This window comes from Narcine bancroftii, chromosome 1 (genome assembly GCF_036971445.1).
Source record: "Narcine bancroftii isolate sNarBan1 chromosome 1, sNarBan1.hap1, whole genome shotgun sequence".
In the NCBI taxonomy this organism is placed as follows: domain Eukaryota; kingdom Metazoa; phylum Chordata; class Chondrichthyes; order Torpediniformes; family Narcinidae; genus Narcine; species Narcine bancroftii.
Genome location: NC_091469.1, coordinates 377,761,445 through 377,788,330, shown reverse-complemented (window position 1 = coordinate 377,788,330; position 26,886 = coordinate 377,761,445). Strand labels below are relative to the sequence as shown.

General features: G+C 40.8%; 1 protein-coding gene and 1 long non-coding RNA gene across 2 annotated transcripts in view; one reads left to right on the top strand and one right to left on the bottom strand.

The window, feature by feature from the left end:
- LOC138751298 (GMP reductase 1-like) overlaps positions 1 to 26,886 on the top strand; it is a 75,580-nt gene that overhangs the window by 42,727 nt on the left and 5,967 nt on the right. The window contains exons 2-7 of the mRNA XM_069913419.1: positions 13,649 to 13,768; positions 16,745 to 16,828; positions 17,434 to 17,607; positions 19,463 to 19,544; positions 23,890 to 24,012; positions 25,197 to 25,205. Coding sequence (XP_069769520.1) covers positions 13,649 to 13,768; positions 16,745 to 16,828; positions 17,434 to 17,607; positions 19,463 to 19,544; positions 23,890 to 24,012; positions 25,197 to 25,205 — 592 coding nt within the window. The remainder of the gene's footprint in view (positions 1 to 13,648; positions 13,769 to 16,744; positions 16,829 to 17,433; positions 17,608 to 19,462; positions 19,545 to 23,889; positions 24,013 to 25,196; positions 25,206 to 26,886) is intronic.
- Positions 3,673 to 26,886, bottom strand: part of LOC138751299 (uncharacterized) — a 31,112-nt gene continuing 7,898 nt past the window's right edge. The window contains exons 3-4 of the long non-coding RNA XR_011349806.1: positions 26,783 to 26,872; positions 3,673 to 8,172 (exon numbers count right to left, since the gene is read on the bottom strand). This is a non-coding gene — a long non-coding RNA (uncharacterized lncRNA). The remainder of the gene's footprint in view (positions 8,173 to 26,782; positions 26,873 to 26,886) is intronic.

The following is a 26,886-nucleotide window of genomic DNA, read 5'->3' as shown; positions in this document are numbered from 1 at the left end:
GTGTAATGTATAGCCTGTGTATCCAGTTATATTGTATCATACTGTAACCTCGTGTTTATTGTATTTCTCATATTTCCAGAGCATAACTTCTCCCATATTTCCTTCTTTATCTTTATGTTTAAATCTTGTTCCCATTTTTGTTTAGCTTTACCATTTGTTTCCTCATTCTCCTTTTCTTGCAGTTTAATATACATATTTGTTATAAATTTTTTGATTATCATTGTATCTGTAATCACATATTCAAAATTACTTCCCTCTGGTAACCTCAGACTGCTTCCCAATTTGTCCTTCAAGTAGGATCTCAGTTGGTAGTATGCCAACACTGTATCTTGAGTTATATTATATTTATCCTTCATTTGTTCAAAGGATGGTAATTTATTTCCTGAAAAACAATTTTCTATTCTTTTGATCCCTTTTTTCTCCCATTCTCTAAAGGAAAGGTTATCTATTGTAAAAGAGATTAACTGATTTTGCGTCAGTATTAGTTTTGGTAATTGGTCATTTGTTTTATTCCTTTCTACATGAATCTTCTTCCAAATATTGAGCAGATGATGTAATACTGGAGAATTCCTACGTTGTACCAATTTTTCATCCCATTTATAAAATATATGTTCATGTATCTTCTCCCCTATTTTATCTAGTTCTAATCTAGTCCAATCTGGCTTTTCCCTTGTTTGATAAAAATCTGATAGGTATCTTAATTGTGCGGCTCTATAATAATTTTTAAAGTTTGGCAGTTGTAAGCCTTCTTGTTTATACCATTCTGTTAATTTATCTAGTGCTATCCTCGGTTTCCCCCCTTTCCATAAAAATTTCCTTATTATTTTCTTTAACTCCTTGAAGAATTTCTCTATCAAGTGTATTGGCAATGCCTGAAATAGGTATTGTATCCTTGGGAAAATGTTCATTTTAATACATTTTATCCTTCCTATTATTGTTAGTGGTAAGTCTTTCCAATGCTCTAAGTCGTCCTGTAATTTTTTCATTAGTGGATAATAATTGAGTTTATATAGATGGCCGAGGTTTTTATTTATTTGTATACCTAGGTATCTTATTGCTTGCATTTGCCATCTGAATGGTGATTCTTTCTTAAATTTTGAGAAATCCGCATTATTTATTGGCATTGCTTCACTCTTATTTGCGTTAATCTTGTAACCCGACACTTCTCCATATTCCTTCAATTTCTTATGTAATTCTTTTATTGATAATTCTGGTTCCGTTAAGTATACTATAACGTCATCTGCAAATAAACTGATTTTATATTCCTTGTCTTTTATTTTTATCCCTTTTATTTTATTTTCTGTTCTTATCAATTCTGCTAGTGGTTCTATAGCTAACGCGAACAATAAGGGTGATAGTGGGCATCCCTGCCTTGTTGATCTGCTTAAGTTAAATTGCTTAGATGTATATCCATTTACTGTCACTTTCACAATGACCCCTTATATAATGCTTTAATCCAATTAATATACTTCTCTGGTAAACTGAATTTTTGCAATACTTTGAATAAATAATTCCATTCTACTCTGTCGAAGGCGTTCTCTGCGTCTAAAGCAACTGCTACTGTTGGCGCTTTACTCCCTTCTACTGCATGAATTAAGTTAATAAATTTACAAATATTGCCTGTTGTTCATCTTTTTTTAATAAATCCAGTTTGGTCTAGATTTACCATTTTAGGTACATAATCGGCTAATCTGTTTGCTAATAGTTTAGCTATTATCTTATAATCTGTGTTAAGTAATGATATTGGTCTATATGACGCTGGTGCGAGTGGATCTTTCCCTGTCTTTGGTATTACTGTAATTATTGCTGTTTTGCATGAATCTGGTAAGCTTTGTGTTTTGTCAATCTGATTGATTACTTCCAGGAGGGGAGGAATTAATAAATCTTTAAATGTTTTATAGAATTCTATTGGGAATCCATCCTCTCCTGGTGTTTTATTATTTGGTAGTTTTTTTATTATTTCTTGTATTTCTACTATTTCAGATGGTTCTGTTAATTTACTTTGCTCCTCTATTTGTAATTTTGGTAGTTCAATTTTAGTTAAAAATTCATCTATTTTGTCTTCTTTCCCTTTGTTTTCAGTTTGATATAATTGTTCGTAGAATTCTCTGAAGTTTTCATTAATCTCCGTTGGATTATATGTGATTTGTTTGTCTTTTTTCCTTGATGCCAATACCATTCTCTTAGTTTGTTCTGTCTTAAGCTGCCACGCTAGAATTTTGTGCGTTTTTTCCCCTAGTTCATAATATTTCTGTTTTGTGTTCATTATGTTCTTCTCCACCTTATATGTTGGTAGTGTTTCATATTTTATTTTTTTATCTGCCAATTCTCTTCTTTTAGTTGTGTCTTCCTTCATTGCTAATTCTTTTTCTATATTTACTATTTCCCTTTCTAACTGCTCTGTTTCCTGATTGTAGTCCTTCTTCATCTTAGTTACATAACTTATTATTTGCCCTCTGAACGCTTTCATTGCGTCCCATAGTATAAACTTATCTTTCACTGATTCTGTATTTATTTCAAAGTACATTTTAATTTGTCTTTCAATTCATTCTCTAAAATCCTGCCTTTTAAGTAGCATGGAGTTTAATCTCCATCTATACATTCTTGGAGGGATGTCCTCTAACTCTATTGTCAATATCAGGGGTGAGTGGTCCGATAATATTCTAGCTTTATATTCTGTTTTTCTTACTCTGTCTTGCATACGAGCTGATAACAGGAATAGGTGTATTCTTGAGTATGTTTTATGTCTACCCGAATAATATGAATATTCCTTTTACTTTGGGTGTTGTTTCCTCCATATATCTTAAAGTTGCATTTCTTGCATCGATTTAATTATAAATTTGGTTACTTTGTTCTTTCTGTTAATTTTTTTTCCCAGTTTTATCCATATTTGAATCCAAATTAAGGTTGAAATCCCCTCCTATTAATATGTTCCCTTGCGTGTCTGCTATCTTCAAAAAAATATCTTGCATAAACTTTTGATCTTCTTCGTTAGGTGAATATACATTGAGTAGATTCCAAAACTCCGAATATATCTGACATTTTATCATTACATATCTCCCTGCTGGATCTATTATTTCCTCTTCTATTTTAATTGGTACATTTTTATTAATTAATATAGCTACTCCTCTAGCTTTTGAATTATATGACGCTGCTGTTACATGTCCTACCCAATCTCTCTTTAATTTCTTATGCTCCATTTCAGTTAAATGTGTTTCTTGCACGAATGCTATATCAATTTTTTATTTTTTCAGTAAATTTAGCAGTTTCTTCCTTTTGATTTGGTTATGTATTCCGTTAATATTTAAAGTCAGATAGTTCAACGTAGCCATTTCATACTTTGTTTATCTTCCCTTTCCGTTTCCTCATCATCATCTTTCCTTCTTATCCATTTCTGCTTTCTTGCTTTGAACACTTTATAAGACAACATTTCTAAAACATCAAACATTTCCCTTATTCTCCTATTTAAAACTTCTTTAACCCTATTCTCCCCTCCCCCTCCTGAGTTGCCCTTTATCCCTTGTCAGGCAACCACATCTCCCCTCTCCATTTGGATTTGCGAATTCACTCGCAAGCGTCAACTGATATTGCAGTGACCATAACTCCTCCCCACCCAGCCCCCCCCCCCGGAAAAGATTTCAATTTTCATATATAACAAAGGTCACTCTTTTAATTCCCTCCTTATTTCCTCTGTTCCCTTTCATTCCCTTATTAATTCTTATCTATACTCTATATATTTTCCTCTAAATACGGATACACTCATGTACACACATATATACATACACATATATATATATATATATATACACACATACATATAGTTCGTGGTCATTTTTACACTCATTACATGTCTTTATCTCTCTGCTTGTTTTGTAGTTGTTCTGCAAATTTTCGTGCTTCCTCCGGATCCGAGAATAGTCTATTTTGTTGCCCTGGAATAACTATTTTAAGTACCGCTGGGTACTTTAACATAAATTTATATCCTTTTTTCCCTAGGATCGTTTTTGCTGTATTGAACTCCTTCCTCTTCTTCAGGTGTTCAAAACTTATGTCTGGATAGAAAAAAAAATTTTGACCTTTGTATTCCAGTGGCTTTTTGTCTTCTCTTATTTTCTTCATTGCTTTCTCCAATATATTTTCTTTTGTTGTATATCTTAAAAATTTTACTAAAATGGATCTTGGTTTTTGCTGCGGCTGTGGTTTTGGGGCTAGTGTTCTATGTGCCCTCTCTATTTCCATTTCTTCTTGTAATTCTGGTCTTCCTAGGACCCTGGGGATCCAATCTTTTATAAATTCTCTCATATTCTTGCCTTCTTCATCTTCCTTAAGGCCCACTATCTTTATATTATTTCTTCTATTATAGTTTTCCATTATATCTATCTTCTGAGCTAACAGCTCATGTGCCTCTTTAACTTTTTTATTAGATTCTTCTAATTTCTCTTTTAAGTCCTCTACTTCCATTTCTACGATTATTTCTCGTTCTTCCACATTGTCCACTCTTTTTCCTATCTCTGATATGACCATCTCTATTTTATTCATTTTTTCTTCTGCACTCTTAATTCTTCTTTTTATTTCATTAAATTCTTGTAATTGCCATTCTTTTACTGATTCCATATATTCTTTAAAAAAAAATATCCATTGTCCTGCCTTTCTCTTCTTCTTCCATTTCTCTATCTTCTTTTTCTTCTTCTTCCTCTGGGTTGGCCATCTGTTGTTTCCTTGTTTTCTTTTTGCTCTCTTCTTTCTTGTTCTCATTGTTTTCTGTTTTCTCTTCCTGTTGCTGTGTTGCAGCTGTCACTCTCAGCTGTGGAGATCGACTCCTCAGCTGTTGCCCCCTCCCGTTAGTGTGTTTTTTTTTTCATGCGCATCGCGCATGCGCGGTTGCGCACTTTTACTTGGCTCCGCGAGCCATTTTTGTAGTCCCGAGCTCGGGACTTCCACCGACCTTAGGGAGCGGGCTTCTCTCTCCGCGGCGGGCCTCCTCGGACAGTTAAGGCCTTCACCTTCTTCTTCCGACGTTCTTTCCTCTTCTCTTCTTCCCGTTACTTTCGACTTTTCTCTCTTCGCTGCCATTTTCTTCTCACCTTTACTTTTACTTTATTTTAATTTTTATTCTTGTACCTTTGTGTTTTGTGTGTTTTTTCAACTTTTCCAGAGAGGGCTCGAATTCCCTGACCGGCCACTACTCCATCACGTGACTCCCCCTTGTTTAAGACATTATTAAAATCCACGTAGACAACATCCACTACACTTCCTTTCATTAATATTACATTTACATTCAGGATGGGCAGGAAGGTAAGGGAGGTGGGGTAGCACTCTTAGTTAAGGATGAGATCAGGGCAATAGTGAGAGATGATGTAAGATCTAATGAACAAAACGTTGAGTCCATTTGGGTAGAGATTAGGGATAGTAAAGATTCTCTGTCTAGTTTCTGAAGATCGCTATTTGATCCATATCTTTACAACCTTTTCTACAAGGTAACCTTTAATTAGATTTAAGGAGGGGATAGATTAGATTTAGTTTTAGGCTTTTTTTGTTTTTTTTTTAGATTAACATTTCTTCTTTGGCTTGGCTTCGCGGACGAAGATTTATGGAGGGGTAATGTCCACGTCAGCTGCAGGCTTGTTTGTGGCTGATAAGTCCGATGCGGGACAGGCAGGCACGGTTGCAGCGGTTGCAGGGGAAAATTGGTTGGTTGGGGTTGGGTGTTGGGTTTTTCCTCTTTTGTCTTTTGTCAGTGAGGTGGGCTCTGCGGTCTTCTTCAAAGGAGGTTGCTGCCCGCCGAACTGTGAGGCGCCAAGATGCACGGTTGAGGTGATATCAGCCCATGGGTTTAATTATGGTTGTCATAGATCATATTAAATTAGACAGTATTTACCCTTTGTTTAGACCAAGGGATTGTCTGATGAAGTTTTACTTGGTTTCTATCCAGAATTATTTTTAAGAAATATTGTTAAATAAACAAATATGGATAGGTTTTTTGATTTACATTTATATTAATTTGTGATATGTACATGATAAGATCTGTTAATTGTTATATTGAATGTAGGATTTATATGTTAAACTCATTAAAAATATTTTAAAAAGAAAGGAATAGTAAAGGGAAAAAATAGCTGGTGGGAGTTGTCTTTCAGCCATCCAATAATAACATAGCGGCACAGGCAATAAACCAAGAAATATTGGAGGCATATAAAGATGGAACTGCAGTTCTTGTGGGGAACTTTAACATGCACATTGGGTAAATCAGGTTGGTCAAGGCAACCTTGGAGGACTTCATGGAATGCATAAGTGATGGATTTTTGGAAAAGTTGTACTGAACCTACAAGGGAACATGCTATCTTGGAAATGGTCCTGTGCAATGAAACGGGTAAACTTAGTGATCTTATAGTTGGGGATCCTCTTGGAAAGAGTGATTACATTATGATTGAGTTTATCATACAAATGGAGGGTATAGTAGTTTGGTCTAAAATAAGTGTGCAATGCCTAAACTAAGTAAACTGTAAGGGGATGAGGGAGGAGATGGCCAGGCTAGAGTGGGGACACAGGCAATATGGAGGGAGGGTTGAGGAATGAACAGTGGAAGACTTTAAAAGAGATTTTTCACGGTACTCAACAGAAGTATATTCCAGTTAAAAACAAGAGCAGTAAGGGTGGGGGCAGCCAGCTTTGGATAACTCAGGAGATCAAGGAAGGCGTCAAATTAAAAGCTCGAGCGTCCAAAGTCGGAAAGAGCAGTGGGAAACTAGAAAATTGGCATTCCATTAAGAACCATGAAGCAAGCAAGAAAGAAAGGGAAAGTAGACAAGAAGAAAAGATTTGCACAAAATATAAAAATGATTTCAGATTTATACATGACATCACATACAACCTTCAGATTCACAAACTACCTTTGGTAGTGCAAAAAATAAACTGTACACATATAAACAAATAAAAGAACTATAAACAAACTGCAAAAAAGAGTGAACAAAGAAAACCAATAAAGTGCACAAGTAAGACTCCTTAAATGAGTCTCTGAGTTTATTGTTGAGGAGCCTGATGGTGGAGGGGTACTAACTGTTCCTGAACCTGGTGATGCGAGTCTTGTGGCACCTATACCTCTTTCCTGATGGCAGTAGCAAGAACAGAGCGTGTGCTGGGTGGTGGGGGTCATTGATGATTGCTGCTGCTCTCCAACAGCAGTGTTCCCTGTACATGTACTCAGTAGTGGGGGTGTTTTTCCTCTGATGTCCTGGGTTGTGTCCACTATCTTTTGGAGGGCTTTACACTCAGGGATATTGCTGTTCCCATACCAGACCGTGATGCAGCCAGTCAGTACAGTTTCCACCACACCTCTGTTGAAATCTGTTGGGGTTTCTGGTGTCATACCAAACCTCTTCAAACTCCTGAGGAAGTAGAGGTGCTGACCTACTTTCTTCACAATGCCATTGGTGTGTTGGGTCCAAGAACTTAAATTTGCTCACCCTCTCCACCTCTGATCCCCAATGATCACTGGACTGTATATTTCTAGCTTTCCTTTCCTGAAGTGAACAATTAGTTCAGTTTTGGAGACATTGAGTTTAGGTTGTTGTTGGTGCACCATTCAGTCAAGTTTTCAATCTCCATCCTGTATGCTGACTCATCACCTTCCTTTATACAACCCATTTCTGTGGCATCGTTGGCAAATTTGTAGATATGTTATTGTCGTACCGAACTACACAGTCATAGGTGTAAATTGAGTAGAGCAGGGGGCTAAGAACCCAGCACTGTGGTGCTCCAGTACTGATTGAGATTGTGGAAGAGATTTTACCAATCTTCACTGACTGAGGTCTGGAGGTGAGGAAATCCACGAACCAGTTACACGGTTGGGTGTTAAATCCCAGGTCTTGGATTTTGCTGATCAGTTTTGAGGGGATGATGGTGTTAAATGCCAAATTCTAGTTGATAAAGAGCATCCTGATGAATGCATTTTTGCTGTCCAGGTGTTCCAGGGCTTTGTGTAGAGCCAGTGAGATGGCATCCGCTGTAGACCTGTTTCTACGAACTGGAATGTATCCATGTCACTTCTCAGACAGGAGCTGATATGTTTCATCACCAGCCTTTCAAAACACTTCATCACTGTTGATGTAAGTGCTACTGGTCAATAGTCATAAGGCAGGTTACTGCACTTTTCTTGGGCACCGATATAATTGACTTCTGTTTGAAACAAGAGGGTACAGTAAATGGACATTAAAAGTTTTTATAATTATATAAAGCACAAAAGGATGGCTAAAGTGAAGGTTTATCCCTTGGAAGATTTTTTTAAAAAAAAAGGGGAATTGATATTGGATAATGAGGAAATGGCTGAGGCTTTGAATAACTATTTTGTGTCATGGGATGGGAGGTGTGTTCCTGGATGTGTCGATCTCACTGAAGAAGTCGTACTTAGAAAACTTGAGGGTCTAAAGATAGATAAATATATCCCAATGAACTGAAAAAAATGGTAGAAATTGTAGTTGAGGCTTTGGTGACAATTCCTCAAAATTCTCTGGACTCTGGGCAGATACCGTTGGATTAAAAGACGATTAATCACTATTAAAAAAAGGATGTAGGAAAAGGCAGGGAACTGTAGGCCAGTTAGTTTAACATCTGTAATTGGAAAATGCTTGAAGCTATCAAGAAAAAGTGAGACATCTGGAGCAAATGGATCCATTAGGCAGATGCAGCAGGGATTCAACAAAGGGAGGTTCTGTTTGACAAATTTACTAGAGTTCTTTGAGGATATAACAAGCGTGGTGGATAGAGAGGAGCAGGTGGATGTTGTTTATCTGGATTTCCAGAAGGCGTTCAATAAACTGTCTCATAAAAGACTTGAACTGAAGATAAGGACGCATGGTGTTGGGGTGATGTATTAGCTAGGTAAAGGATTCATTAACCAATGGAAAGCAGAGAATTGAGAGACAGGGGTGTTTTTCTAGTTGGCAATTGGTGGTGAATGGGGTGCTGGAGGGGTTGGTACTTGTCCCACAACTGTTCAAAGTGTAAATAAACATTCTGGAAGAGGGGACAGAGTGTAGTGTATCTAAACCCCCTTTCATACTTGCAAGTGATTCCAGGAATTAATGGCCAATTGGCCTTTAAAGGTATCCAGTGTGAAAGCAAAATCAGCTCAACACCGGCATCAGACAACATCTTCTCAAAATGGGGATGGACGGCCTTGACCCCTAGCACAATTGCTGGTGTCTGCAGATGCCAGCGTTGCAATCAGGCAAGTGTGAAATGGGCAAGTGCATTGTGGGATTGAAATGACCCAAGTTTTTAAGTGGGTGCAGGAACGTGAAGAAAATATTAAAATGAAGGTATAAACTTTGCTGTGGGAAAGTCACAGTGGGAGAGAGAAAGAGAGGAAATAAATAGCGATAGCGGACGATTTTTAAACAGTGTGGGAAAATTGGTAAAGCTATAGTGCACAATATATAAAAACTGTGGGGGAAAAAGCAATGGAGGACCTGACTTCCCAGAATGCCATACGGCAGATGAACCTCATTAATACTCCTTGCAAGCAGCCATGCATACAGCCCTTTCTTTGCCACATGGAATTCTGGGAGGGCAGGACCGCCATCGTTTTTTCCCCACAGTATTTATAAATTGAACGTGATAGTGCTACCAACTTTCCCACGCTGCTTAAAAATTGTCTGCTATTGCTATTTATTGCTTGCACTTTCCCACAGTCCCTTATAAAGGATTATATAGGTCAGCACATCAATAACAGGGGCTGAAGATGAGGTTATTCTCTCTGGAAGGAAAAATGGAAGATCAAATTATTATTTAAATAGCAAGTATTAAATATTTAAATGCTGACATGCAGAAGGACTTGGGAGTGCTTGTACATGAATTGCAAAAGGTTAGTTTGCAGGTGCAGCAGGCTATTAAGAAGGCAAATAGAATGTTGGCCTTCATTGCTAGAGGGATTGAATTTAAGAGCAGGGAGGTTATTCTGCAACTCTACAAGGTACTGATGAGACTTTATCTGGAGTAGTGTGTGCAGTTTTGGTCTCCTTACTTGAGGAAGATGTACTGACTTTGAAGGCAGTGTAGAGGAAGTTCACTAGGTTGATTCCAGGATTGGCCTATGAGGAGAGATTGAGTCGTCTGGGACTCTACTCCCTGGAATTTAGAACAATGAGAAGAGATCTTATAGAAACATAAAATTATGAAAAGTGTAGATAAGATTGAGGTAGGCAAGTTGTTTACATTGGTAGGGGAGACCAAAACTAGAGGTCATAGTCTCAAGATTCAGAGTAGTAAATTTAGGTCAGAGATGAGGTAGAACTGCTTTTCCCAGGGGGTGATGAATCTGTGGAATTCACTACCCATTGAAGCAGTGGAGGCGATGTCAGTAAATATATTTAAAACAAGGTTGGATAGATTTTTTCATTTTAAGGGATATGGGGAAAAGGCAGGTTGGTGGAGATGAGCCTATCGTCAGGTCAGTGATGATCACATTGTATGGGGGAGCAGGCTCGATGGCCCGGATGGCCTATACTCCTGCTCCTATTTCTTGTGTTCTTCTGTTCTCAAGGGGTTTGGAGAGGGCACAGAAGAGGTTTAGCAGGATATTGCCTGGATAGGACAGTATGAGCTAAAATAGGTTAGACAGATTTAGTGTATTTGAGGTGGAGGGGTGATCTAATCAAAGTTTATAAAATTCAGGTAAGCTGGATAACCAAACTATTATCAGGGCAGAAATGTCAAATACTTGTGTGCACAGATTGAAGGTGAGAGGGGGAAAGCTGAAAGGAAGATTTGTTAGGCAAGTTTTTTTTACAGGAGTGCTGTTGGTGGATGGAATGGGCGCCAGTGGAGGTAATGTATGCAGATATGGTAGCCAGGTTTAAGAAGCATTAACAAAGTACATATAGAAGGATATGGGCCTTGTTTAGGCAATCAGAACTAGTTTAGATTGGCATCAAGGCCTGTGGGTCAAAGTGCCTGTTCTTGTGCTGTTCTATGTTCTTTAATATGCTTAATTACCTCCTCAAAAAATTCAATCCAATTTGTGAGGTTAGATTTCCAGAAAACAAATCCATAGAGAAAAACAGAAAATACTGGAAATACTCAGCATGCCAAACCTCAGCTGTGAGGAGAGAAACGGTCAGTGTTTCAGGTCATCAGAAGCTTGTGAAGTTGTAGGGAGGGTGAAGGAGGGGAATGCCTCTGTTATGAACGAAGTCATACTGATTAACTTATCCCAAGGGAAGATGAATCCAATTTAAGACTCTCTCAGCTTGTAGTTGCCTCTTCACCCTGCTACCCTTGAATAAGGGAGTATTAGCGGTCCTCCAGTTGCCCAATACCTCACCCGTGGCTAAGAATGATGCCAAACTATCTATCTGTGCCCCTGTGATTGTATCCTGTGCTTCCCATTGCAGCTGTGGACACGGAATACACCCTTAAAGTTAAAGTTCATTATTATCTGAAATACACAGTGCATTGGGAAGGGTTGCAGCTGTCACCCACACCCCCCCCCCCTATCTAGTAGGAGGACACACCAGCTGCCAATCAAGGTTTGGTTCCACCCCACCCATTAGTGCACACCTTGCTGTTGGCCACATGTAAATTACCTGGAATTCACTCTCCATCCTTCTTGTACTTGGGCCATTGACTGTTGTAATTAGATTAACCGTCCTGCCACTGAGCTATTGGCCCCCAGTAAATGATCTGGGCTTGTCCCTCCAGCACTATAAAGGTGCCATGTGCTCTTTGTTCTCTCTGTCAGCTTGGGACCACCCTGCTTCACTCCAGGCCTAGAAACATGGAAGGGTGCTAGAGAAACTGTTGGTAAGATGTGCACTATTAAAAGGATTGGGAGAATTTAATTAGTGTCCCTTGTAGCATAGAACCAGGCCTGCACTGTCGAGGGGTGGTGGGTGTCCTGGGTAAACTTGTACCTCTCACTTTGTTCGTTTTAGATTGGTCACAGTGTTTGAGCTACCGAAAGAAAATACACACACACACACACACACACACACACACACACACACACACACACACACACACACACACACACACCAAGAGCAGTTCAGTTTATGCAAATGTTTATTACAAATTCAAAAGCTGATTTCAAACTACAATATGCTAGCCCTTCCCAACTAAACTTATCAACGCCTGGACTGGTCCCAACTGCCAAAGTGAGGCAACGACTGCACTCTTGTAGTAGGTTGTCGGGGTGCCAGTAGCAGCTTTTCCACCTCCCCCGATCAGGACATTGGCTGGACTCTAGAAGTTCTTCTTCTTCCTGAGAGATGTTGCCACCTCTCGGAGAGTCTCCCACTTCAGCAGTGGGACCATGGCTTATATTACCCAAAAACTGCTTACCCAAGCACCTATTCCCAGCACAGCAAGAAAGATAAGCGAGCAAGCTAGCATGCTTGACTTCTATCAAATAATGTAATTTTCAGCTTATCACTTTGAATACAATGGTTTATTTTGCATCAAGGCTAGGCCTCTGACAGTCTGTGACCAAAACAAGCAGGAAGATTAAATGTTCTTGGTATACAGATGTCCTTTCGTCAGATAACTGCATCTCAGTGGAATTTAGCTTATGTCTGTTAATTCTAAAAACAAGCAGGTTCTCAGCCTTGCAGAAGCAAAGGCTGCAAAAGTAAAAAAACACGGTTTAAATCTTCCATTACACACGTGGGGCGTGGTAGTGATTTTTCCCTGATCATTGTATGTTCCAGTTCATTGTGTGTGTTGTGTGTGTGCTCTGCATTAGTTGCCTTCTATTAATAAAATCCTTCCCTATATCAAAACTGTGTTCAGAGTCCTTGCCTTTGAGACCTACCAAACCTGTTTCCTCACTCACAACACACAGCCCGATGAAACCGCTTTTCTCCAGACTGTGGCTCACACACATGCGCAGGCACATGCAGAGACACTGACACACAGACATAGATATAAAGACACAAAAAAGATATAATTTAAAATAAATATCTATACATAATTTGGGATGATTTACTTGGTTACAGGATACTGTTCATCAATCTCACAGCCCACAGGAAGAAGCTATTTCCATGCCTGGCAGTCCTGATGATGCTTTTGTCCCACCTCCTTGATGGTAGTGGGTCAAAGATGCTGTAATGGAAAGGGTCTTCTAAAATAGTTTGAGCCCGATTTAAGCAACACTCCTGGTAAATGTTGTCACTAGAGGAAAGGGAAACCCTAGTGATCTTCTCAACCATTTTGATTATTGTCTGTATTGAAGTTTGATCCATTGTTTTGCAGCTAACATGTTACACAATGATACAGCCAGACAGGATGATCTCAGTTGTGTTCCTGTAAAATGCTGTCAAGATGGGTGCCAGTAGTCTCCCCCACCCCCCCCTTAATATCCTGTAGGTTCTGCACTGTCTCACTAATGAAGAGGTGTGGGTCCAGGATAGGTTATCTGTTATCTTCACACCAAGGAACTTTGTGCTCTCTGTGATGGAACCATTGATGTGTAATGGACAACAATTGACCTTTGTCCTCCTGAAGTCCACAGTCATCTCCTTTGTCTTGTCCACACTGAGATTCGTCTCGCGCCATTTTCCAAGCCACCCAACCTCCTATCTGTAAGCTGATGAGGCAATTACTGATGTAAGGAGCAAAATGGGTTACATGTTTCAAGGGTTCTCTTTCTTGTGCGCAGGTGGATCTCACGAGAACCTTCACATTTCGGAATTCTAAGCAGAGTTACACTGGAATCCCCATTATTGCAGCCAACATGGACACAGTTGGTACGTTCAAAATGGCCGAAGTTTTAAGTAAGGTGAGTAACTTCATGTTTTGAGATAAACTGCAGGTGTTGTGTGACCAGAGAATTTGATGTGAGTTATTATGAGTGTGTTGTTTTGCCAATACCAGGTAATATTTTAAGAATCCTTTTCTCCTGACTGATGATAAATTGCACCTCAGCAGTGTAGAGGCACCTGTTAATTTAATGCTTTTTCCTGTTAACAGCCATTTACTTTTTCCTTTGTTTTGTGAAGGATCGCTTGCATAGTCAGTGTGGCAATACATCATGGCAATACATCACCCACCAACTCTTTAGGGTTGAGTTACCCAGGTACCTTGCAAGAAATGTTTTCAAAATTCATAACTCCAAAGCAGGGAAAAATAAATATTGAATTCCCATGGAGGAGAAGGCTCTAGGTGTTGTTTGCTCAGAGCATTTGTATGTTTAGTAACTAGATACAGAACTGTGAAATGAGTGCCAAATTTGTAGAAGTCAATGCTGAAAGTTAGGTTTGTAGATCAATTGAATTGTGAATAGATTGGGAGTTGTTTGGGAGTGAGGAAAGGATTACCACAGTTCATGGGGTCAATTCTTTTAGTGGCACAATCATTCTTGGAAATTTCAACTCAAGGGGGCAAACACTGAAAAATACAGACAAATAGCTAATGCAATAAAAAAAAAATGCAACTCCCTGAGTGACTAGAATGTAAATATGGCCAGCTACAAGAGTACCTCTAGACCCGAGATGTATTTACAACAGCTGTAAGGGTGGTGGGTGGTATGTGGCAAACTGATTGCCCTTCCCAAATTTCTCATGGGAACACCCATGCAGCGGGATTCCAGCCAAAATGCCTGGGCATACATAAGGGCCAGAGGAGAGGAAGAGGTGGTCTGACAATAATGCAGAAATGGAAACCTTGTGGAACTTCAGCTGCCGTTATTGTGGATAACACCTCAGACCATTTTCGGGGAAGAAACTAGAGGAATAGTGGAGGAGTGTTTAGTTGAGTCACTTGCCTCACAGCACCAACAACTTGGATTCAATCTGAAGAGCTAGTTTGGGACATGGATTTGTGGTTGGTGATGAAAATCAGGAATTATAGGGCTGTTCTGGTGCAGAGAGAGCATAATACAGAAGGCCCAGTGGCCTCCTCCTACACTGCATGTTTCTGATGTTGAGGAAACATTTACTTCTATATTAGCACGGGTGGCATCAGTGAGGGTCAAGGGCACTTTCTCCAGTGGATAGTGTGAAGTGACGGCGTGAATACTGTCACAAACCAATCAGTGTTGCCTTCCTTGGAGGGACAGTCTCATCCCAGCCACCATTCCCCTCGTTGAGAGTCATACTGTCACAGAGACAGGGATCAGGCTTTGTGCTGAGGATTCCCAGTGTTCAGCTCCATTTACAGCTCTTTCCAGTAGAACGTAACCATTCCAACGTCCAAAACCTGGATTATATTTAAGTTTAGGTTGAAATGCACACTAATTACCAAAGAATACCCACCCTCACTCTGTTGCTACCACTGGCACTACCATAGAAGTGATAGCTCCACCATTAATGACAGACAGAATCCATCGCAGGATTACTTATTTTTTCTCGCTGACATGACATTTTTTTGAGAGCACCCTGTAGTAATGATCTGTACAAGGGCAGCATCCTACAGGCACTTGGCCTAAAGTTTCTGCGGTAAATTATCGATCATGCTGACGCTCATTTTAAATGATTAGCACAAAAAGAATCCAGTTCCTTTGTAACCCACTGTAAATATTGAAATAATATTGGAGAAAATAAAAACGTAATAATCTTTGAATAGGGCAGTGCAGTTAATGTAGTGATTAGCACAATGTGTTCCAGTTTGTCCAAGTCTGCTTGGCCTGTTCCTGAACTGATAGCTACGTGCTGAGAAGAGATAAATGGGCAGAGAGTGAAACCAGCATGGTCTTTAAGGAGTTTATAAGTTCTCTCCATGGGCCTGCATGAGTTTCCTCCAGTTGCTCCGGTTTCCTCCCGCGTTCCAAAGGCGAATTAGTCACATGAGTGTATTTGGGTGGTGTGGGCTTGTGGTCCGGAAGGGCCTGTTACCTGCTCTCTCCCTAAAATTAAAAAATAAAGACTACAAATCACACTTCTTAGTCCAAAATATTTTACTAAACTTGGCTTATTGACAGAATGAGGTGTGCTGCCTAGTTTGAGCCACTTAACTCACAAAGCTGATGTGATAGTTTATTATTATGTACATGTGCACCAGAATTCTTGCAGCAGTTGAACAGGCACTTTATAATTAAGAAAAAAAATACAACTAGAACAGTAGACATTAAATTTAGATTTAAGTAATTGCCAGTCAAAATTGACCTTTGCAAACAAGTGGTTAAAGTAAAAATATTTCTTTTGTAATGTTCCCTGGCTTAATGTTGATTGTGGGAACAGACTTTGAAAAACTGGTATTCTCTATACAAAAGGGACTTAAGAATGGTGATTCAGCGATCTTGACCTTCCCAAGTGTTTGAGTTGCAGGCATTGTAATTTCTGAGATACAGTATCTCCATCTGCACTGTGGGTGCTGTTTTGTGAAGGGCATGCCCAATTCAATGATTGGCCTTTATCTGCAACGAACAGATGTGTTAAGAAACACAGGAGGTCACCCAGCATTTATCAGAAGTAAAGAGTAACCAATGTTTTGGGCCTGGGTCCTTCATCAGGTATAAACAAAAACAGCCTGAATAAAAAGGTGGGGGAGGAGAGGAGAAAGGGGCGGGGAGGATCACAGGCAAGAGGTAGATACAGAAGGGAGCGGGAAAAAAAAGAGAAGTGATGGGGTAAGGGGTAGCTGTCTGAATGGGAAGGGGGTGAGGAGCTGGAAGAAAGGAGACAGAGGGAAAAGGAAAGAGAGACTTGGGGGAAGGGGGGGGGTTAATGGGAATTGGAGACATACTGTTAACACTGTCTGGTTGGAGACTTTATGTGCCTACATTTCACTTTCTGAGACTTGGTACTTCTTTTTCCAGTTTGCCATGTTTATTGCCATTCATAAACACTACACTGTGGAAGAATGGAAGACATTTGCAGCCGCTCATCCTGAATGCATTGAGGTATATTTTTGCCTTCTTCTAGAATGAAATGGAATCGTTGCATCAGCTGATAAATGATCACCACTCTATTGTATTCATCACATTTACAGTGAAGGCACTGCCTGGTCTGTGTTTTGGATGTGTTGGCCCATTTCCTAGAAAAGTGGGTGAAAGGAAGAAAAAAAAGCTTTGTGCTTATTAGGCATTGTGAATTATGGTTGGGGGAAGGGGTTGGGAGAGGGGGGAGAGTTATCTTTGTCTCCTGTGTGGACGGACTCCATAATCAGGTGTGCATCAATAAAAATTACCCATCTGAAACCTTTCAGGATTTCAATTGGGTTTTAAACCTCTGATTGCGCAGTAACACACAAGTGTAAATTTAACAAATCAGGTAAGATCACTGAGCTGGAACTTGACCATGGATGCCAGCAAGAGAGACCTGAAAACAGTTCCAGCTTTAATGGACAGAAAATCCTGTGTAATCAGGTAAGTGCCACATGAAGGACAGAGCTGAAGGCAGGAATTTGTCATCTTAATGCTCTTTTTTTGAGCACAGCAAAGCCTTGAAGAATTTGGACAGATCTTCCTTTAATTAGTTCACTCTCTGCCCATTTATCTCTCCTCAGCACGTAGCTATCAGTTCGGGAACAGGCCAAGCAGACTTGGACAAACTTTGCAAGATTCTAGAAGCAATCCCAGCCATCAGCTACATCTGTCTGGATGTTGCAAATGGTTACTCTGAATACTTTGTGGAATCAGTCAAAACTGTTCGGGCCAAGTTTCCAAAACATACCATCATGGTAAGTTTGGTATTCTTGTGAAAATGCTTATTTCTTCCAAAAATCCTGGCAGCATTTCTGAAATGCAAGATTCTCATGGCAAGCTGTCAATGCCCACTCCAACATGGAGGTAATCAAAATAGCTTTACTCCTCCTCCCACAAGATGAATTTCCAATTTTGCCAAGTTGGGAGCTTGTGGTCAGAAGTTGTTGCCAATTGGAAAGATGGAATAGTTGTCGGGAACTTTCAATGGAATGCCAAACCTCAAGCCTGGCATAAATCACAGACATGGTGTTGTATTTTCAGAAAGTACAGTCACTGAGGATTAGAAACAGGACAAATTAATGACGTGGCAGGAACAAGGAAAGGCAGCAGCCGCTTGCAGTGAACTCTGGAGGTTCTTGGCAGGTCAGGTAGCAGAAGAGAAGAGAAACATTTCGGGTCAGTGACCTGTAGTCAGCACTGCAGTTCTTGTGTTCTGGTGAAAGGCAATTGGCGTGAGTTGTAGATTCTGTTCCTGTCTCCACAGCTGCGTCCTGACTATGTTGGATGTCCAACATTTATTGGATCTTGCTCTTGAACCTCTCAAAACGGCCAGGCAGGCAGTACATTACAACCCTGGAGCTGTCTGCTGTGGGCACTTGCACCTGTGGAAAGTGTGTGGGTTCAAGTCCTACTCTGGAGGCTTAAGGACCAAAAAAAAAGAGATGGACTGATTTTGTGAGAGGATATTTGCTGTGTTAGAGACACTGTCTTTAAGATGGAACCTTAAACAAGTTCCCATTAGCTCTTTCAGCTCAAGTAAGAGATCCCACAACGCTATGTTGAATGAGGACAAGGGGATTGGGGTGGGATATCCCCGACATCCTCAATCCAAATCATACCAAAAATTATATAGGATTGTTATCACATTGCTGCTCTAGATTTAGTTGCTGCATTTTCTGAAACACGAAGTCCCAAAGCCAAATCATTGTTATAGGTGCAAGGTTTAGGGAATTGTATCATGAAATGTGCTGAGACAGTAAATGTTCTACTTGTTTTAGTTTTACTGAATGGTACCTATTGGCCTTTTGAATGAATTCTGGCAGCACTGCTTTAAAAGAGATCACAGATCAGGCAATCCTGGGGTGGATTTGTGGTCTTCCCTCCTTTCTCCCCATTCTAACAATTGGAGAACTGGGAGTGGAATTAGTGTACTTTTGCCATAACTGATTCCCCAAAGTGTGGAGATGTTTCCGTACTTTGAATCAGTGAAAAGTTAAATATCTATGTGTCCAACTCTGCTCTGCCTGAATTCAAATATCAAAAGGCCTGGACAGACTAAATGTGGCAAAGTTGTTTTCCATGGTGGGAGAGTCCAGGACAAGAGGGCAGAACTTCTGGATTGAAGTTCACCCATTTAAAACACAGATGCAGAGGAATTTCTTTAGCCAGAGAGTTGTGAACCTCTGGAATTTGCTACCATTGGTGGCTGTGGAGGCTAAGCCATTGAGTAAGTATCTGAATATTCAGGATATCAAGGGTTATGGGGAGAAGGCATGGAACTGCGGCTAAGTGGGAGAATGGATCAGCTCATGATGGAATGACTGAACATATTTGATGGGCTGAATGGCTCACTTCTGCTCCTATATCTTTTAGTCTCATCCAGGCAGATTTGGTGTCTTTTTACCCTTGCCACATAGACTGATGGTTGCATTTATAACTGAAGTGAAGGCAATAATTAACCTGGCCCTATATCATGAGATGGACACTGAACCAATGTGCAGTTTTCCGATAGTGTTGGGCTCGTGTGGTCACTCAAGCCACAAAAGTGTCCCTCATTCTGTTACAGAACTATCTGCTTTCTCTGACATTTGTTTCTTTCTGAAACCTAAGGCTGGTAACGTGGTGACAGGGGAAATGGTTGAAGAACTTATTCTCTCAGGAGCTGACATCATTAAAGTGGGCATCGGACCAGGTAAATTTAGAAGGTGGTACGATGCAGGGGGCTAAAGTGTGCTTAGAATAGTTCATAACAGTAACTCGCCTCTGAGATGAGGCATCCTTGTTCATAGAACAGGAATAGCCATTGTTACAAACCAGTTGGATAAGCAGCTTTAAAAGTTATAAGTTTTACAGCTGGTGTAGCTCCAGAGAATCGGGTTCAGTCCTGACCTCCAGTGCTGTGTATGTGGAATTTGTACTGTGATGTAGATAGAAAACTTTTTCCTATAGTAGGAATAACAAAAAAAAGGAATCCGGGCTGGGTGGGGGGGGTGTATTTTATATGGAAAAGTGAAGTCAGATGCATGAGTCAGTTTAAGATATGAAAATAGGCACTTGAATAGCCAAATCAGAGAGGATAATTAACTTATGTGGGTAAATCAAATTAGAGTAGATGGGCAAGGATACAGTGGGACTACGTTGTATCAGTGTTTGGCACCGACAATCATGTGTGCAAGTACACACATGTAAGTGAGTAGTAATTTCTGAGACCTTATGGCAAGCAGCTTCTGTAGTTTTGTTTCTCTCTCTCTCTCTCTTCCTCTCTCTCTCTCTCTCTCTCTCTCTCTCTCTCTCTTTCGCATTGCTAGCCCAATTATTTAGGTTGCTAAATTTTAATTGTACTTCAGATTGAGTGGTTATATCCAGACTTAAAGCACAAGAAGAACCACAAACATCCAAATGACTTCTTGTTTGTGAAAGCATGGTGATCCATCCTGTAATATGGAGGGCTCTCAGCTTGCCTTCTGCTTAAGAGGGAAGCTGAATGAGGTAGTTCTTCTGAACACAGAGAATGGCAGGTGAGCTACTGAAGGCTCACTTATACCGAGAGCTTCTCCCAAGAACCAGATGAAGTGAGGGGAGATTAGCAGAAACTTGCAGCCAAATAATCCCATTTCTCACTTTTTAGGATTTAGCTGTCCAATTGCACAGAAAGGTTGAATCATAGAAATACATTTGGTGCACTGAATATCTACGATCTTTAACCAATTTGGCTAATGACACTGTATCATCCTCTTCTCTTTAGACAGAGTTGCACAACATGGAACAGGCCCTTCAGCCCAACTTGTCCATGCTAAGTTAGCATTTTGGGCCAGTCCAATTTGGCTGCATTTTGGCTCACATCTTCTAAGCCCTTCCTATCTGTGTACCTGTCCAAGTGTCCTTTGAATGTTAACATCATCTCCACTTCAATATTTTTCTCTGGCAGCTTATCCAGATACAGATCACCCTCTGAGTGGAAAAAGTTGCCCCTCTTAAACCTCTCCCCTTACACATGAAACCTACACCCTCCAGTTCAGTGGTTCTCAACCTTTTTCTTTCCACTCACATACAACTTTAAGTAATCACTATGCCATCAGTGCTCTGTGATTAGTGGGGGATTGCTTAAGGTGGTATGTGGGTGGGAGGGAAGGTTGAGAATCACTGCTCTAGACCCAATTGTTACTGAAATATTTTGCTTGAGAAAAATTGTCATTGGCCCATTTCCTTTGGAATTACGAAACCATGCACATAACGAGTCAATTAGGTACGATCAAAACAGGGGTTTTCAAACTTTTTCAAGAATAATTTTCCCTGGGAAAATCCTGTCAGAATTCATTTTATTCATGCCCTTCATGATTTTATAAACCTCTATAAGATCATGCCTCAACCTCCTACACTCCAGGGAATCAAGACACAACCTGTCCTACTCTCACTAACTAGAGCCATTCATCAGCACTCCTCTGTATACCTTTTTGCTGTCCTCCTGTAGCTGGGTGACCAGAACTATACACAGTACTTGTAGTAAAAGCACAAAATGCTGGAGAATCTCAGCAGGTCAAACAGTGTCCTTTATTTAGCAAAGGTAAAAATACATAACTGACATTTCGGACTTGAGCCCTTCATCAAAGTATGAGAAAATGCTAGCAGGTGTCCAAACAAAAGAGTTGTGGTGGGGGGGGGGGGGCGGGGTGGGAGGAGAGGCAAAGGCAGGAGATGATAGGTGGAGAAAGGAGGGAGGACTGGAAGAGCTGGAAAGACAGGAAAAGGGGAAGGGGAAAGAAAAGGTGAGTAGGTTTAATGCAAAGCAGGAAAGTCAATGCTATCTGGCTGGAGAGTGCCCAGATGAAAAAAGGTGTTGTTCCTCCAATCTACGGGTGGTCTGGGTGGGGTAGCACACAAGACCATGGACAGATATATGAATGCAGGAATGTGACTCAGAATTGAAATGGTTGGCCACTGGGAGGTCGCTGTGCTTGCAAACACAGCGAAGATGCTGAGCGAAGCAATCTCCAGTCTGCGACCAGTCTCTCCAATGTAGAGAAAGCCATAAAGGGTGTACCAGATACAGTAAACAAGTCCTCTGGATCTACAAGTGAAGTGTTGCTTCATTTGAAAGGCTTGTTTGGGGCCCCGGACTGTGGTGAGGTGGGAGGTGTAGGCGCAAGTGTAATACATAGAAGATAGGATAGGAGCAGGAATAGGTCATTCGACCCTTCGAGCCTGCTCCGCCATTCAACGAGATCATGGCTGATCTTAAAGTTCAGTACCCCGTCCCCGCCTTCTCTCCGTAACCTTTAATACCCTTATACTGAAGAAATATATCTAATTCCCTCTTAAATATATTTAATGAACCTGCCTCTACTGCCCTCTGTGGCCATGAATTCCACAGATTCACCACCCTCTGGGTCAAGAAATTCCTCCTCATCTCAGTCCTAAATGGTTTGCCTATTATCCTCAAACCATGGCCCCGGGTTCTGGATTTTCCCATCATTGGAAACATCCCATCTGCATCCATTCTGTCCAGTCCTGCCAGAATTTTATATGTCTCTATGAGATCCCCTCTCAATCTTCTAAACTCCAGCGAGTACAATACCTCCTGAAGGTAACAGGGGAAGGTGCCAAGGGTGTGATGGGTGGGGAGGGATGAGTGCATGAGGGAATTGGGGATTTCTAATTTTGTTGCATCTGGGGGCAGAGGGGGCCAGGGCAGATGAGCAGGAAATGGAGGAGATGTGGGTGAGGGCTGAGTTGATAGTAGTGGAGGGGAATGCACGTTTGTGGAAGAAGGTAGACATTTTGGAAGATCTTGACTGGAAGACCTCATCTTGGGATCAGATGTGGCAGAGATGGAGAAATTGAGAAAAGGAATGGAATCTTTGCATGGGGACAGGGTATAAGGAAGTGTAGGACATGTAGTTGTGGGAGTTGGTAGGTTTGTAGTATATGTCGGTGGAAAGCTTGTCTACCGAGATAGAGAGATCCAGGAAGGAGAGAGCATTATTGGAGATGGACCGGGTGAGTTTGAGATCAAGGTGGAAGTTGGCTGCGAAGTGAATGAAGTTGACAAGCTGATTGTGGGTGTATGACGCAGCCCCAATGTAGTCATCTGTATACCAGAGGAAGAGTTGAGAGGTTGGACTTATTTAATTGAATTGAGTAGAAGAGTAAAGTTGGACTTATTTACTGCATCGGTGCTCCTTTTGTGATATTCTCTACATCGGAGACACCGTTGCAGACTGGGATATCTCTTCGCTCAGCACTTCCTCTCCATTCGCAACAAAAGCGACCTCCCATTGACCAACAATTTCAATTCCGGGTCACACTCCCACATGACTCGGAATTGAAATGTCTGTCTATGACCTTGTCTACTCAGACTGCCCACAAATTGGAGGAACAACATCTTATTTTCTATTTGGGCACTCTCCAGCCAGATGACCTTAACACTGACTTTACTGCTTTCCATTAAACCTTCTCGCCTTTTCTTTCCCCTCCCCCTTTTCAAGTCTTTCCAGTTCTTTCACCCACCCAGTCATCCCTACTTCCCTCATTGCTGCTGTCTCTTCTGCCCTTTCTCCACCTATCATCTCCTGCCTTTGCTACCCCTCCTCCCAACTCTTTTGTTTGGACGCCTGCCAGCATTTTTCTCATCTTTTTTTTTAATTTTTTATTTTTCACACCATAAATCACAATAGCTATGATATACACTTTTTCTTTTTCACACATTTACAGTGACTTTTTCTCCCCCCCCCTCCCTCCTCCCAAGCCACCCCCCCACTCATTTTTCTCATATCTTGATGAAGGATCAAGCCGGAAACGTCAGTTCTGTATCTTCCCCTTTGCTGCATAAAGGAGACTGTTTGACCTGCTGAGCTTCTCCAGCATTTTGTTTTTTAAAACAAGGAAAGGACCAAATAACTACCATGAGTAGTGGCTGTAAAATGAAATCATAACTTGTGGTAAGGAACGATCCAAATATGCTGAGACTGTGGGAAGGTACTTTTTGATTGCAGCTTTTTCTTCCTTGCTGTAAATTCTGTTTTTCTCTCTCTCTCTAGGTTCTGTGTGCACAACTCGAATCAAAACAGGAGTGGGCTACCCTCAACTGAGCGCAGTAATTGAATGTGCAGACTCTGCCCATGGCCTTAAAGGACACATAATCTCAGTGAGTGATTTGCTCAGTCATCATTTACTAGGAGTCAGCTCAGGAAGGGAACATGACAAATAATGCTGTTAAATGAACGGAATATACAGCTTTGAAATAGGGAAAGGATGTACATAGAACATAGAACAATACAGCACAGTACAGGCCCTTTGGCCCTTGATGTTATGCCAAATTATATATTCCTTCCAAAAAAGTACTAAACCCTCCCTTACCCTATAATCCCCTGTTTTCCTTTCATCCATGTATCAAGTCTCCCTTCATCCTTCTACACTCCAAATAGAAAACTCCCAGCTCTGCTAACCTTGCCTCATAAGACTTGCTTCACAATCCAGGCAGCATCCTAGTAAATCCCCTCTGCACCCTCTCCATGGCTTCCATCGTAAGTGTGGTCTTACGAAAGATTTGTAGAGTTGTAACATGACCTCTCTACTCCTAAATTCAATCCCAGCATCACATAGGCCTTCTCAACTATCCTATCAATCTGTGCTGCGACCTTGAGAAATGTTTGGATTTTGACCCCAAGGTCACTCTTAAGCGTTTGTCCTTCCAAAATGCATCACCTCACACTTATCTGGATTTTCTGCCCAATTCTGCATCATCAATTGTCATCCACAAACTTACTAACCCATCCTTCTGCCTCTTCAGCCAGGTCATTTATAAAAACCACAAAGAGAGGGGTCCCCAGAACAGATCCTTGTGGCACTTCATTAGTCATTGACTTCCAGGTAGAATACTTTCCTCTCACTTCTATTCTCTGCTTTCTTCCTACAAGCCACTGATCCTTTGCCTCATGACTTTCTGGATGAGTCTCTCGTGGGGGACCTTGTCAAATGCTTTGCTAAAATCCATGTAGACCACATCTACCGCCCTACCCTCATCAATTTCTTTTGTTACCTCCTCAAAAAAACTCAAATAGACTCATGAGGCATGACCTTCCCTTCATAAAGCCATGCTGACTATCCTTGAGACCGTACTTCTCCAAATGCTCATAGATCCTATCCTTAAGAATTCTCTCCAATAAATTGCACACCACTGACGTAAGACTCACCGGTCTATCATTCCAGAATTCTCCCTATTACCTTTTTAAAACAAAGGGACTACATTTGCCATTCTCTCATCCTCCAGCACCTCCACTGCAGCCAAAGAGGATTCAAAGATCATAGCTACTGCCCCAGCTATCTCTTCTTTCACTTCCCAGAGCAGCCTGGGGTATATAGTATCTGGCCCCGGGGACATCAATCTTAATGTTCCTCTTCCTTAATCTGCACATTGTCGAGCACACAGGCCTGCTCACTTTCAACTTCACTGCGATCAAGGTCCTTTTCTCTTGTGAATACAGATGCCAAGTATTTATTTAGGCCCCCCCCCACCCTCCTCTGCCTCCAGGCACATGTTGCCTCCTTTATCCTTTAGTGGCCCCTCCTTCATTCTATCATCCTTCTATGATAGATCGCTTTGGGGGTTCTCCTTAATTCTACATGCCAAGGCCTTCTCATGCCCCCTTCAAGTTCTCCTAAGTCCTTAAGCTCTTTCCTGGTTAACATGTTCTTCTCATGAGCCCTTCCAGTTTCCTATATCTAATGTATGCTTCCTTCTTTCTCTTGACTACTTGCCTGACCTTTTTCTTCAGCCACGGTTCCTTTTTTCTACTAAATCTTTAAGATGTTAAACAGGAAAGTCTGCAGGTGGCTTGATTGTTGAAAATATCGTGAGACAAACTACAGATATTTTCTACAAATCTACCAACTCCCACAGTTACCTCAACTACACCTCTTCACACTGTAAGGATTATACTCCGTTCTCTCAATTCCTCCATTTCTGTCACATCACAGACATTTCTCATGGTTGGGGACGTATTTTTTAAGTGTTGGAGCATGGTGTCAGACCCTTCCTGTCCACAATCCTGCATTGTCCAAACACACCCATGTGACCAATTACCCTAGGAATCCCATATGTCTTTGGAACACTGGAGGAAATCCATGCAAGACACAGGGAGAATATACAAACTCCTTACTTCAAACACCAGTCACTGATGCTGTAATAGCGTGCACTAACCATGTAAATTAGTTGTGTGCACAGAAACTATCAACTTAATTTGGGATATGATGATTTACTTTCTCTCTCTAAGGTTCCATTTTGTGCCAGCAATGTTTGTTTAAATCCCAATTCAATAGCTGGACAATGTTCAAATAAGCAGCCAACATGTAAAAGGACCAATCCCATCCCCTGTTAACTTCTCTCTCCTGTCAGGCAGAAGATATATGAGCTTAAAAACACATGCTCCAAATTCAAAGATAGTTTCTTTCCTGCTGTTATCAGACTCTTAAATGGACCTCTCATTGGTTTAAAAAAAAAATGATACCCCTTTCACTTTTCTCCACTCCTGGCTTGAGTATGGGTTGGCCTGCTTGGATAGCATGCAAAACAAAGCTTTTCATGTATCTTGATACACATGACAATACACAATTCAATAACAACCTAGTCTCCGTAACAGTGGCCAAGAAATTACTAGGTTGTTGTAAAGCTCATTTGATGACCCAACAGAGGAGTAAAAACAAAAAATGCTGGAGAAGCTCAGCAGGTTAAATAGTGTCCCTTATCTTTTTTTTCTTTTTTTTCTTCTTTTTCTTATATAAGTGTCCCTTATATAGCAAAGGCAAAGATACAGAACAGATGTTTCAGGCTTGAGCCTTCATCGAAGTGTGATAGAATGCCAACAAGCGACCCGGACTCTATAGAATTTTGTGATTTACTTCCCTGCAGAGGAGAATATCTGCCGTACTTACCCAGTCAGCCCCAACTCTGGATCCACCAAATGTGCTGACAGCTAGAAACTTCTTCGATACAGGGTAGATTAGGGTATTGACATTCACATCCTGTAAATGAGAAA